The 12,874-nt window shown below is 34.1% G+C and overlaps 2 protein-coding genes across 6 annotated transcripts; both read left to right on the forward strand.

The window, feature by feature from the left end:
* Nucleotides 1-575: 575 nt before the first annotated feature.
* Ctsl1 (cathepsin L) lies at nucleotides 576-3,529 on the forward strand. The gene is made up of 7 exons (XM_070315017.1): nucleotides 576-600; nucleotides 900-1,019; nucleotides 1,470-1,622; nucleotides 1,708-1,905; nucleotides 2,194-2,399; nucleotides 2,475-2,626; nucleotides 2,877-3,529. Exons 2-7 carry the CDS (start codon nucleotides 921-923, stop codon nucleotides 3,086-3,088), a joined length of 1,020 nt encoding a protein of 339 aa, XP_070171118.1. The 5' UTR covers nucleotides 576-600; nucleotides 900-920; the 3' UTR covers nucleotides 3,089-3,529.
* Nucleotides 3,530-3,624: 95 nt separating this feature from the next.
* Nucleotides 3,625-12,629, forward strand: Gmer (GDP-L-fucose synthase-like protein). Of its 5 annotated transcripts, XR_011448652.1 has the most exons (9): nucleotides 3,625-5,140; nucleotides 5,236-5,350; nucleotides 5,455-5,583; nucleotides 5,672-5,885; nucleotides 5,951-6,088; nucleotides 6,324-6,465; nucleotides 10,417-10,624; nucleotides 10,712-11,059; nucleotides 12,514-12,596. XR_011448652.1 is itself a non-coding variant. In XM_070315014.1 (7 exons), the coding sequence occupies exons 1-7, from the start codon at nucleotides 5,016-5,018 to the stop codon at nucleotides 12,617-12,619; spliced, it is 969 nt and encodes a 322-aa protein (XP_070171115.1). In that variant the 5' UTR covers nucleotides 3,625-5,015; the 3' UTR covers nucleotides 12,620-12,629. The 5 variants fall into 5 exon arrangements, 4 of the variants coding, with proteins under 4 accessions (XP_070171115.1, XP_070171114.1, XP_070171117.1 ...); XM_070315014.1 differs by lacking the exons at nucleotides 10,417-10,624; nucleotides 10,712-11,059 and having other exon boundaries at nucleotides 12,514-12,629; XM_070315013.1 differs by lacking the exons at nucleotides 10,417-10,624; nucleotides 10,712-11,059; nucleotides 12,514-12,596 and adding an exon at nucleotides 8,961-9,180.
* The last annotated feature ends 245 nt before the right edge of the window (nucleotides 12,630-12,874 follow it).

Genomic DNA, 12,874 nt, shown 5'->3' on the forward strand with positions numbered 1-12,874 from the left:
AGCAGTGGTATCAACGCAGAGTACTATTCATGGGATAATTGACGTCGCTTGAACGATCACTTGTCCTTCAAAGGATAAAGAAAATAAAATAGCAGATAGCGCGGTCTCTCAATCGTGATTTTCGTTTTATTGACACATACGTACACATATTGCTCGCAACGTTACAATGAATGCGTCATTTTTTTTTTTATTCATCCGTTATGAGAAGAAAATGAAGCTGCTCTTTTCTCCGATACAAAAAGACGACTTCATACAGGGTGATAACCGCGATACGCGAAAATTAACGACGATCAGACTGACGTAATGCTCACAAATGTTACGCGTTGTTTTCGAAATTTTAGTCACGCATGATGCACGAAATATATCTTGTTAAATCAAAGTCAATATTAATCAGGGTTCGCTATTTATCTAATGTATCTTTATTTATCGATAACTTATGTTAATGTTGACAGTATAGAAAGCGATGTAAACTATATGTCGAAAATTCTTATCTTAACATGTTGACTGCCATGTGACTATTATCCATGGATGATCACATTGTTCTACACACTGAGGCCACGTGGCCCACCCATGATTTACAAGTATTCAAGTTTCTGAAATGTATGATTCAGCTGTTGATCCCTATCTTTTTTCGATTTTACTGTATAAACTGAACATATTTCCAAGTAATGGAATAGTCAGTTATTCAATTTCTGCTTGGCAATCAATATGTTAAAAGATATAATTGTAATATTATTATAAAATTTGAGAGTTTGTTTAATAATATCGAATAAGCTATTAACTTAGACGATTGTCATGAAATTTTCATATATTTATATTTGATCTTTATATAATTTCTGAAAAATAAATTTTTTATATTAAGTTGAAGTTTAATATTTAAAAAAAATGTATCTTTTTAGGTAAATTATTGAAGAGTAATCATGAAGAGTGCTGTGGCTTTGTTGTTGCTGGCAGTAGTTGTCACGGGGCAAGCTATTTCCTTTAACAAAATTCTAGATGCGGAATGGTTTATTTTTAAGGTATAAGATGATTGCATTTACAATGATTGCATCTTGCATCATATAAATATTTATTTCCTCTGTATCCAATTACTACTTCTGTAAATAGTAACAGGATATAGATGTTGTTCATAATATATCGGTCACAGATTATTTTTGATTTCTTGTATCATATTTCTCTTCTATAGAATGTTTCCTTAGCAAATGTTATCTAAACCAATACTGCAAGAGTGAAACAAAGCTATAGAAATGTTTCAAGATGTGATTACCATAAAAAGACTCATTTGAATAGAAAATTGTGAATATTACAGGCAAAAATAAAAAGCAAAGTTAATATTTTACAGCAAGCGCATGCGTTCTCTTCTTGAATAAAAAACGAATTTATTGCAAGATGTATTGAAACTTGAGATATTTCTACTAATTATTCGAAATACTGAAAAATAATAAATTATATTTGTTATTGTTTCTCAGACACATCATAAAAAAGTTTACAAATCCCCGATTGAAGAGGGATATAGAATGAAAATTTTCTTGGATAACAAGCGCAAGATTGTTGAACACAATCGCAGATATGAGATGAAGGAAGTTAACTACAAACTAGGAATGAACAAATATGGAGATATGGTGAGTTCTGGAAAGTGAATTGTGTGATTAATTGTATGATTAATTAGGATGAGCAATTTTCTGAGAAATACATATTTTCTTATAGTTACATCATGAAGTGGTCAATACTTTGAATGGCTTCAACAAGTCTGTAAGTGTTAGCGAAATGTTACAATCTCCAGGAGCAACATTTATCGAGCCAGCTAATGTTGAGTTGCCAACAGAAGTCGATTGGAGAAAAAAAGGCGCTGTTACTGAAGTTAAGGATCAGGAACAATGCGGATCCTGCTGGGCGTTTTCTTCAGTAAGCCTGTTTCAATACCTTTTCAATGTTGATATCTCAATTCAACTTTAAACAATATCAATATTTTTTTAATATATTTGAACTAATATTTGATATTTAAATCTGATATTTGATATTTAAATTTGTTGTTAAAGTTGATATTTAAACCCATATTCAACTAGCATAATTATTTAATATATTTTAAATGGTTTTAATGTTTTTAAGTTTTTTTTATGTGTGCAGTTCTTAATCTTTTTTTGATAGTTTTGTCATTATAAAAGATTATCTATTGTGTTCTCTTTCTTGTAGACTGGAGCTTTGGAAGGACAGCATTTTAGACAATCTGGTGTTTTGATATCATTGAGTGAACAAAATTTGGTCGATTGTTCCAGCAAATATGGTAACAATGGATGCAACGGTGGTTTGATGGATAATGCTTTCCGATATGTAAAGGATAATAGAGGTCTTGATACTGAAAAGAGTTATCCATATGAAGCGGAGAATGATAGATGCAGGTGTGTGTGTATTAATTATGCGTGACGGAAACGTTTGTTCGTAGAGTCTGATGACTTATTACATTCCTGAAACAGATACAATCCGAGAAACAGCGGCGCTTTCGACGTAGGCTTTGTGGACATTCCAGAAGGAAATGAGAACAAATTGAAAGCTGCGGTTGCCACCATAGGTCCGGTTTCGGTTGCCATTGATGCCTCTCGCGAGTCTTTCCATCTTTATAGCGAAGGTACATGTTATTCATATAATCAATATTGAATATATATATATATATATATATATATATATATATATATATATATATATATATATTCAATATTGATATATATAATGAAAAATGTAAAATTTTATCTGGCAATAAGTTCACTATTTATATATAAAATTCATTTATATGTTTTAAAAGATCATGGATTTATTCATAATCTATTCCTTGCTTTGAATCTTTTTCTTTTTTGCTTCAAATTGTTCACAATTTTCAGGAGTTTACTATGATCCTGAATGTAATCCAGAAAATTTGGATCATGGTGTCCTGGTTGTTGGTTATGGCACAGATTCGGAAACTGGTGAGGATTATTGGCTGGTGAAGAACAGTTGGGGTGAAACATGGGGCGAGAAAGGTTACATTAAGATGGCCAGAAATAAGCATAATCACTGTGGTATAGCGAGCAGTGCCAGTTATCCTCTCGTTTAATACATGCTTGATGCTAGTTGGCAAGCAAAATTATTTCAGCCTATTGTAATCTGCTTGAAACATGACAGATGTACTTAGGGACCTAATAAAGTTTCGAGATTTTTATAAAAAGTTCTAGAGTACTTATACAGCAATAATCTCATCAAAATCACATTTGTGGCTCGAATGTGAATTTTGGCACTTCTATGACCAATACTCATTTCTTCTTGCGAGCTATGAAAAAAAAAAAGAATTTATTAACAATTTCATATTTTTTTCTTTAGGTCCCTATATAAATAATTACTTTGAATATGTATAGAAAAGGTTGTGAAGCTCAAAAATAATGATTCGCCATTCATATCGCCTTTTTGTTTTTTATTATTAGATTTAGCAACAATGGCATTATTGTAAGTTGTATTTAATACGCGTATAATACTTGAAATTATATATTATTACCTAGGATATTCTAAGAAAAAATCCTATTTTATTTCTCCAGCTAAAATATATGACTTATATATATAAGTGCCGAATTTATATATAATTAAGTTGACTAGAAAGTTTTGTTGCAATTATACATTTATCTATGACGATAATTCATGGTTAAGGCATTGTTTATTAAGCAAATCGATCTCTATTTTTTAAATGGAAATAAGTAAAATAAAGAAGTTCTTATAATAGCCACCATTCTTTACCTTTCGGCTTTTTATGAATAATATGTCGTTAATGCGACAGTTAATGCAAAACAAACAATTGCAACAAGTTTTCTTTTTTCATTTCAAGAAATTACACTAGTGTGATCCGTGTTTGATTATGGTAATCTTTTGTTCGCGATATCTATTAGCTATTTGGTATTAATGTTCAAAGAATGTTACTATAAGTATAATTCAAAGAATGTGACAGACCATTGTGAATCTATGTGTATGTGTATAAAACAGTTATTTTTATATCTACTGTAGCAACAAAAACATTTACGATGTTACATGATTTTATCGATTTAAAGTTGTTTTTTCTGGAAATATATAAATGGAAAAGCACAAAGCAGCTTTGACAACAATGTCGATTTAACTTTTGTCACAAAATACTTTAGCTATTGCTTGCTGAAACAATGATTGATTGTCAAGTTATCGCAATCGAACATTATTTATGTTCAATACAGCAGTATTGCGACAATTTCCGAGTAGTCAATGTAATTATACTAAACCAGGAAAAAGTGTTTTCTCTTTACGCGATAATATTATCAGTCATGTTGGATTTCGTTAAGTTAATATTATTTTTACTCAAAGTCTAACTGATTAATCGCCTCAAATTCGTTTTTTTTTTTTTTGTCATTTCTTATCTCATCTTTACTTTTACTTTATAATTCAAAATCGATAACACATACTAGAACAAATAATGTAACGAGAAAAAGTCGTGAAAATATAATTTTAATGTAGTATATGTAAAAATGTGCTTATATCTATTTTGTTAAAATACGATTTTTAACATATATAATAAGCTCTTTCAATCTCGTATTATTCTTATTAATATATCATCTTAATATCATTAATTTCATTAGCGATTTTTTATCACGATATAATGCATATATTAAATATTAAATCTCATATTTTCCGCGTGAGTTGATTGACTCATGCGTGATAATACAACTACAATCGATCATTCTCGTCGGTGACATTACGTGACTAACCGGAAATTTATCTACTTATATTTTGCGCGCGTTTTTATTATCAATTGATAATAAATAGTTAATAATAGACAATAGATGATAAATTCGATAGATAGCACTTGCACTATCTTACAGGAATGTCGAGAGATTCTAAACATCTAATCGGCAGTTTGTTGATTCTGTCAACATTTGTGTTTATGTTCACTTGCATTTTTAATTAATTTTTGTCATTCTGTAAATATAATACACATCCTGTTACAAAGAGTCGCTTTTGCTCTTGACGACATGAAGATCATCCTCGTAACTGGAGGTTCGGGACTCGTTGGCAAAGCTATTCAAAGTATCATCGAACATGATAGGAGAGAGGACGAAAGGTGGATATTCGTTGGGTCCAAAGATTCAGATTTGTGGTGAGTTAAATCAAAATCATCAATCGTTAACAAACGAAAATGTGCAATTATAACTTTTATGTAATTCCTAACCTAATCAAATGGTCTTTTCGCAGCGATAAGGACAGCACTCGTAAGTTATTCGATCAGCACAAACCAACACACGTTATTCATCTAGCTGCCATGGTCGGCGGGCTTTTTCATAATATGTCACACAATTTGGACTTTCTGGTAAATATTTCGAAACAAGTGTCAATCAGTGTCATTTATATTATAATTGTATTTAGATGTATGTCTTGTCACATGATTCTTAACATTAAATTTGATCTTTGCAGCGGAATAATATACACATGAACGACAACATTCTCCATACTGCTCACGAGCATAATATTGCCAAAGTTGTTTCGTGCCTTTCCACTTGTATATTTCCAGATAAGACGATTTATCCAATCGATGAAACCATGGTAAATATATCAAGCATATTGAATATACTTGTTATAATAAATACATGTGAAAATAATTAATATATATATATATATATATATTTTTTAGGTTCACAATGGACCGCCACATCCCTCGAATTATGGTTACAGTTATGCCAAACGGCTTATAGATATCGCAAATAGAGGTTATTATGAGCAGCATGGCAGATTGTACACTAGTGTAATTCCTTGCAATGTCTTTGGTCCTCATGATAATTTCCATCCCAGTGCGAGTCATGTTATACCTGGTTTAATGCGAAGACTTTATGACTTATGCAAAGATGGTATGTAATCAAATCTTGTATATATACGATTTGAATTTATTATTAAGTTAATATTTTTTTATCAGGAAATACAGAGAATAAGGTATTTTCTGTACTGGGTTCTGGCAAGCCTTTAAGGCAATTTATTTATAGCATAGATTTAGCAAAATTAATAATTTGGGTCTTGCGAGAATATGATTCTGTGGAACCAATTATATTATCAGGTAATTATTTATACAGATATAGTCAGAATTTTGACTTCTCAATATTTTCTAATGATAGAAGTAATAATCTTTTTTTATATAATTTTCCAATGAATATATTGAATAAATCATAATTTTCTATCTCAATGATTTTATTATTATTAGAAAATATTTCGATGTCGCAGATATTGATTCTATTGCAGAATGTATGAGTTTATTGCCAGGTAAATTATGAGAAAAAAATGATTATTTTCAGTGGACGAGGCGCAAGAGAAATCAATAGCGCAAGTGGCCGAAACTTTAGTAAAAGCTTTCAATTTCAAGGGTAAGATGATGTATGATACGTCAGCGGCAGACGGTCAATATAAGAAAACGGCGAGTAACGCTAAATTACGAAGGTATTTACCCGATTTTCAATTCACATCCTTTGAACAAGCGATTAAAGAGACCGTTGATTGGTATATAAAAAACTACGATCGTGCGAGAAATTAAAGATAATTGGACCAGTTCTGCTCGGATATCGTAAATGCTTTTATTCCCATGAATAACATTTCCGATTCGAACTTGTATTTAGATTCATAACATCAGAATTGTTGAATCCAAAAAGACTGACAGTCATGAGTCTAATAAATTGGATAATTTAACAGCTATTCGTTTATCGTTGTCATTATCAATTGTATTTAAGGTGTCTATTGAGTTTTGTTACAAGTGTATGTACATTTAATTTTAATATTTTAAAATATGTACAAATTCCAATTATATAGTTTACTAGAATCTATTAGATTATTCTCTTAGATTAATACTAAGCAATAGAAATGTTTTATTTGTTAGAAATGGTGAAAGATGAAATTAGAAATATACGAGTATACGGGTATCGATCGTATAACTTTGTCATATTGTAAAGGACTATATTTTTGGAATAAACGATCTTCTCGCAAAACGTTTTATTCATTGCTGAGATCGAAACGTTTTGTGCGGCCATTAACCTTTACAACAGACGAGCTCAATCGACATCGGCGAGTATTTTCAGGCCGTTAAATAAACATTGACGATATTTTTATTGATCTAGAAATTTAAGTTTCTGCGCGCACACTAAAGATAGATCCAGGCGAGCACCTGCATTTATTTTTGCTCGCGCGCAGCACTACGGTGAAGTATATTTTAGGTCAGTTCGTCCATAAATTTGACTGATGGATCGCTTTATGATGTCTATTGACCATTACGTCGTGGAAACGGAAATCTAATTTCGCAAATGCGCGTCATAAGTGCAAAGTCACTTTGCTAAATTAGAAATTAGTCATGTCGAGAATTTTTTAAAATCTTTAATATGTATTTGATACGCATACGTTTTATGTATATTTTACTACACTAACTTTTAAGAATGCTCTGAATTTGATGTCAATTTTCACTCAATGAAAATGAACTACAGCAAATTAGACATGTGTATAGGGACGCAAATAAAAAATGAAAGCTTCCTATTTATCTAATTCCAAATGTTCTTTAGCAAATTTTTGATTTGAGATTTAATCTTTAATAAAAAATCAAGTGTCTTCAAACACTGAATAATAGCAATGATATATTTTTCGACGTTTCCGCTAAAGAAAATTCGATCTTAATTTTTCTCACTAAAATTCGACGCATTGTTTGTAAGTCGTACATATATATATATGATATAAACGAAGAGATATTTTACATTCTTAATTACTCTATTATCTTGAATTGAAGAACTCGAATAAAAGGCAAAATTTATTCACTTGTAAATTATTCGTCCTGGTGACATCCGTCGTAAAGTACAGACCCGGTTAACGCAAGAAGAATTTTAGTCGAATACATCAGTACAATCAGCGCGAGAGAATAATGGACTGGGAAATAAAAGATTGGTCGGTTGAGGGGAAAAAAAGGTCACCGATAATCTCTTGACAGTAGTGGCATCGCGATCGATTTGGCCAAAGATAACCACGTGTACGCCTTATCGGAATATATCTCCGACCGGCGCGATATAAGAGGGTGCGTTTCCCTCGAGAGAAATAAATCACCGTTTTCTCTCTCTCTCTCTCTCTCTCTCTCTCTCTCTCTCTCTCTCTCTCTCTCTCTCTCTCTCTCTCTCTCTCTCTTTCTCTTTTTCTCCCCGAAACATACGGTCACTCATTCTAGCGGTCTCCGAGATCGAATCAATCGATCACGAGCTTACTAATAAACTTTTTTATGCAGAATTAATCAGATCGCGCGATTAAATTGCAGTCGATTCTTCTAATAAAAATTTGAAGGATCGCTATTCGCTGCTCGTTAATTTTCGACGTTCTCGATAAGTCAAATTAGAATTCAGCGAAGGTATAGACGTGCATTGGGAATTGAGTGATAAGAATGATGAATAGATTTTTATCTATTTGTGTTCCTAAAGAAAACGATCCCCTTGGACTTTCTTGGTTGAACCTCCTCACTTTAATTATTCTCGCTTTTATTTTAATACAATTATGTAATTCGATTTCTTTTTTCATCCACGTCTAATGTTTTGTGAAAGATTTTAAATATTATATAAATATTAAAATGGTATATATTTTCTTGCGAAACTAAAGGTACAGTCATCGCATACAATTATCCTTTGCAGAATCCTTCGTGAATATATGCGTACGCGCGCAATAAATTTAAATAGTGCTATTATCAATGAGTAACAATTCCAAGATCCACGTGTCTCATAAGCCACGCGATAAGATAAGGGGATGAAAACGGAAGCATTCGGGTTTATGCGTGCCTACGTTTTTCAATAGCCATCGCGTGCGATTGTGCGTAATCGCATCCTAGCTACTCGATCACAAAGACTGTGAGATAGCGATTTTCCCTGGAAAAAGTCTACATATAAATATTAGCTATATATAAAGCTGTGATGTTGCAGGGGATGTCTCTCTAAGAATGCTGTAAGGGGATCGATAAGAATGATCAGATTTCAATCAGAATGGAAGGTTAAAGCTTCTCGGTCATTGAGGGCTTTCAATGAGGAAACGTTCTCTGATAAGACAATCCTTGGTAATAAAACAGATGTGACAAAGAGAGAAAATTTTTCTCAAATATTATTGTGTAACAATAATAGTTCATCGTAATATCTTTTTTTTTTTTTTTTTTTAATTTATACATCGCTAAACTCTATATTTTGATATTGACATTAAAATAATCAGTCTACTCTTTCCTACATCTCTTCCTTTTCACTTCCTTTCCAATCAAGAATCGCTTAATCACCACGATAGTAAACTACATAATCTGTCGGTCGACCTGCAAAATACACGTCGCGACAGACGCGAAAATAAATAGGATAAAAAAAAGAGAAAGGGAGAAAGAAGAGGAACACGGAACAAACATTCCCCGGGGTGGTTAGGGGGGAAGGGAGAGGGTGCGTGCGATTCAACGGGGTCCGGTGTCGGGACGGACGCAGGCGCGCCACGTAGGAAGACGTTCGACGTTCGGTCGCGTTTCAAGAGTGGGGGAGGGGAAGAGGGCTCGCCTCGGGGGCCGGCGCGGGTTCAGTCAGTCGCGTTCGGGGTGGCTCGGCTTGTCGGGTAACGCTACGCTTCGCCACGCTTCTCGCCGGTCAAGGAGATGCGCTTCTCTCGCGGTGGTGGCGCGGACGCTGCGTCGTCGTGATACGCGCTCTCGGCACGTGGTCGTTGACAGCGTGAAGTTTCCGCGAGTGGGTGCGCGATTCGAAGAAAGGGGACATGACGACACGCGAGCTTCCGGGCCGACCCCGGTAGCGGTCGTTTCGTCGCGAAGTTAGGGAGAGAAGAGGGAACGTATTGCTCTCTCCTCGTTAAATCGAGGACACGCGTTCTTTCGTGAAGAAAACAAAGGGACACGTAGGGAGCATAGATGAAAGAAGACGCGTCCTTCCTTTTCGAGAGGATAAGGAAAGGATAAAGCGTCCGGTGATCGGCCGTGACACGCCGGCCGACGAACCGACGCCGAGGGTCGCCGCCAACGCGGCTGCGAATCCGTCGTCCACGGTAAGCGCGCGTCCCCGAAACGCGATCTTCGCTCTCGCGAAGATCGGAGTTCGTATTAAAAGCGATTATCTATTGATCTTGAGACACACCGAAATCGGGAGTTCTGCTGGTAAGAAATGAAAGGATATTATATCGCTCATAAAAAGAATAATGCACATAACCTATTTATGGAAATCGAACGTTATTCGATTAGCGTGCACTGTAAAATAAATGTATAAAATTACATGAATAATAATGTGTAATAATAGGTATAAAATAATGGAAATGTTATAGATTTTGTGATCCGTCGTGTAATTTTACATATTTTTCTCAACATATGCTAATTTTTTTATTCCCCCCCCCCCCCCCATTTAGCTCTCATGGTGGTTGCGTGAATTTGGCCGATGTACTTATTTGAAAAATCTCATCAAGCGTTAATTTTATCGCAGTTAAGTTCGGATGATTCAATTAAAAGTTGGATCTTAGAAATCTCATTAATTTACAATCGTCACGGTTAGATATCGTAGACGTAAAGTCCAACTTTATTTCAACGGATCACGATAATACGTGCATAATCTTAATTGTAAGTACAAAAGAATTACAAATTTAAACGAAAAGATTAAAATGATCTCGCCCTTTTCAAAGTGATCGTCGATTGTGATTTTTTCAGATCGAGTCTTTTGAGAGATAAACGATTCGTATCTCGCAAAGATCCATCGTGTCTCAAAATCCAAATTACATCATTGTCAAGATAAACGGTCATATAATAGCAATCTGCATAAGTATAACACCAGAGAGAGAGAGAGAGAGAGAGAGAGAGAGAGAAAGAACGAGGATAAATTTGTCCATCTATAATTCATGCATGTTCGCACGAAGACGACCTTTCGCCGGCAAATGTTAATTTGATTAGACAATATTGATTATTCGCGCACGCAGAATTAACATTGACTTGAAGAATTAACGATATTTTTACGTGATATGTGAGCGATGGTATATTTTAAATTCTCTTCTGCCTGAGGTTAATAACGTTTATATTTTGTTTTTAATGTCTCGGTAATAGCCGTAATTATTCTGCACATTCCGCATTCCCTTTTTCGCGATATATGCAATATCATTGAAATTAATAAAATACACTAGAGTAAATAATTAAAATTTTCCGTTTCTCAACGCATTCTTTTCTACTCGTCCTGACTGTGTTGTAATTTTTTTGAATTTCAAATTGTGTTGCAAAAATGAGAATAGCAAAGAGAAATGATTTTTCTTCGTGATTACATCGTAAAGATTGTCATCTTTTATACGTGTATGGCATTTTGTTACGCTTTACAAATGCTATTCATAAAAAGCTGATCGTAAACTGTGCGAAGAATCTCGAATATACGTAATGCATTTTCGCGATTTTTACGGTATACGTAGAGTTTCTTTTGCACTATTCAAAGTTGCTACACAGATTCAGAGATACTTAACTTTTTAAGCGCGACTCGACTTCTTCAAGGAACGGCGAACGAAAACTTTCTGTCTCTTCTCTATTTTACTTCGGTGAAAAGCTCGGGCAATTTTATTCCAACCATTTCATGGTTGGAATAACGATCGAGTCTTTTCGTTTGCCGTTATTTCAACGTTGTTTCCGAATGATTTTGTTGATGACAAAACGCGTATCGCGAGCGGATATATTTTCCGACGATACAATGTGGGCCAAAAAGACCGATTACAAACGATTTAAACGTTAAAGTTTTCTCATTATTCAACAACAATGTAATTTTTTTCATGAATCTGCGTTATTCGAGAAAGTAGAGGCATACAATAGAGGCATAAAGTATTTCAATACTTGAATGAAAGATGTTTGAACTTTTAATTTTCATTAAATCGAAAGGTCATTCCTGAAAACCGATTATAGATACCATTTTTAACTGTTTGATACATAAAAAAATGTTGCAAATAATAAAATTTCCTGATAAATTTAAATTGTATTATATTTAGTATCTATAAAATAAAAAACTAGAATATATATTTGAGAAAAGCAACATTACAATAATCTTAAATTGTATATAAATTTCGTTTTAAAATGGAATTTATAAAGTTTAAAGATTATTTTAATGTTGTTTTTAAATTGTTTATATACAATATAGATAATAATATTGGCACGAGTTGTCTGTTTTTAATTTTATATCCCAATGTATAGATCTTAATATATATATATATATATATTTTATATGTATTATGTTACGTTATGTTATTTTTTCAAATATGTATGTACACGTGTGTTTTCTATATTACGATGATACGTAAAGTTATAAATAGAATTTTATCGCGGATTATACGCGAAGCACACATTTATAGTCGTGCAATATTGATTTGAGAAAAAAAATTGTTACAGAAGGCGATTTTTCCATTTAAAGGATAAGAATCTCCGTTGAAATCGATTTCGCGTCCCAGTGTCATCCAAGTATATGAGATTCGATCTTCCTTTTTCAGAGACCTTTCGAGGAATGCCAAAGGACATCCGTGCCGTGTAGAGCCAGCCTCCATCTCGTCGATTGGTCTCATTGTCGTCTTGCAATCGGTGATATTATTGATGTGAATAGAGAGTAGTGATACCGCTCGACGATTATCGCGGCCGAGCGGCGCGATGCGACGTCGCGTCGCTCATCGGTGCGCGTTCGGTGACAGCCAAAAGGAAGGTGTCGTCGTCATCGTCGACACATCGTTTGCCGATCAAGGATGGACAGCGCAAAGCAAAGCGATAACAAGGGTCACCGTCATTGTCAGTGCGTACGTCGGCGCGCCGCGCGACGCCGACGTCGGCGTCGTCGGCTGCCGTCGTCGATCACTTGCC

Source organism: Polyergus mexicanus, unplaced genomic scaffold (assembly GCF_030449975.1).
Source record: "Polyergus mexicanus isolate NDT 795.1 unplaced genomic scaffold, iyPolMexi1.0 SCAF_94, whole genome shotgun sequence".
Taxonomy (NCBI): Eukaryota; Metazoa; Arthropoda; class Insecta; order Hymenoptera; family Formicidae; genus Polyergus; species Polyergus mexicanus.

What these genes read in the sequence shown, in the direction of transcription:
- Ctsl1 (XM_070315017.1), top strand. Translation starts at nt 921, where the DNA reads ATGAAGAGTGCTGTGGCTTTGTTGTTGCTGGCAGTAGTTGTCACGGGG. An exon ending in CGGAATGGTTTATTTTTAAG is followed by an intron (nt 1,020 to 1,469) that starts GTATAAGATGAT and finishes ATTGTTTCTCAG; the next exon opens with ACACATCATAAAAAAGTTTA. An exon ending in TGAACAAATATGGAGATATG is followed by an intron (nt 1,623 to 1,707) that starts GTGAGTTCTGGA and finishes ATTTTCTTATAG; the next exon opens with TTACATCATGAAGTGGTCAA.
- Gmer (XM_070315013.1), top strand. Translation starts at nt 5,016, where the DNA reads ATGAAGATCATCCTCGTAACTGGAGGTTCGGGACTCGTTGGCAAAGCT. An exon ending in TCCAAAGATTCAGATTTGTG is followed by an intron (nt 5,141 to 5,235) that starts GTGAGTTAAATC and finishes GTCTTTTCGCAG; the next exon opens with CGATAAGGACAGCACTCGTA. An exon ending in TTATGACTTATGCAAAGATG is followed by an intron (nt 5,886 to 5,950) that starts GTATGTAATCAA and finishes TTTTTTTATCAG; the next exon opens with GAAATACAGAGAATAAGGTA.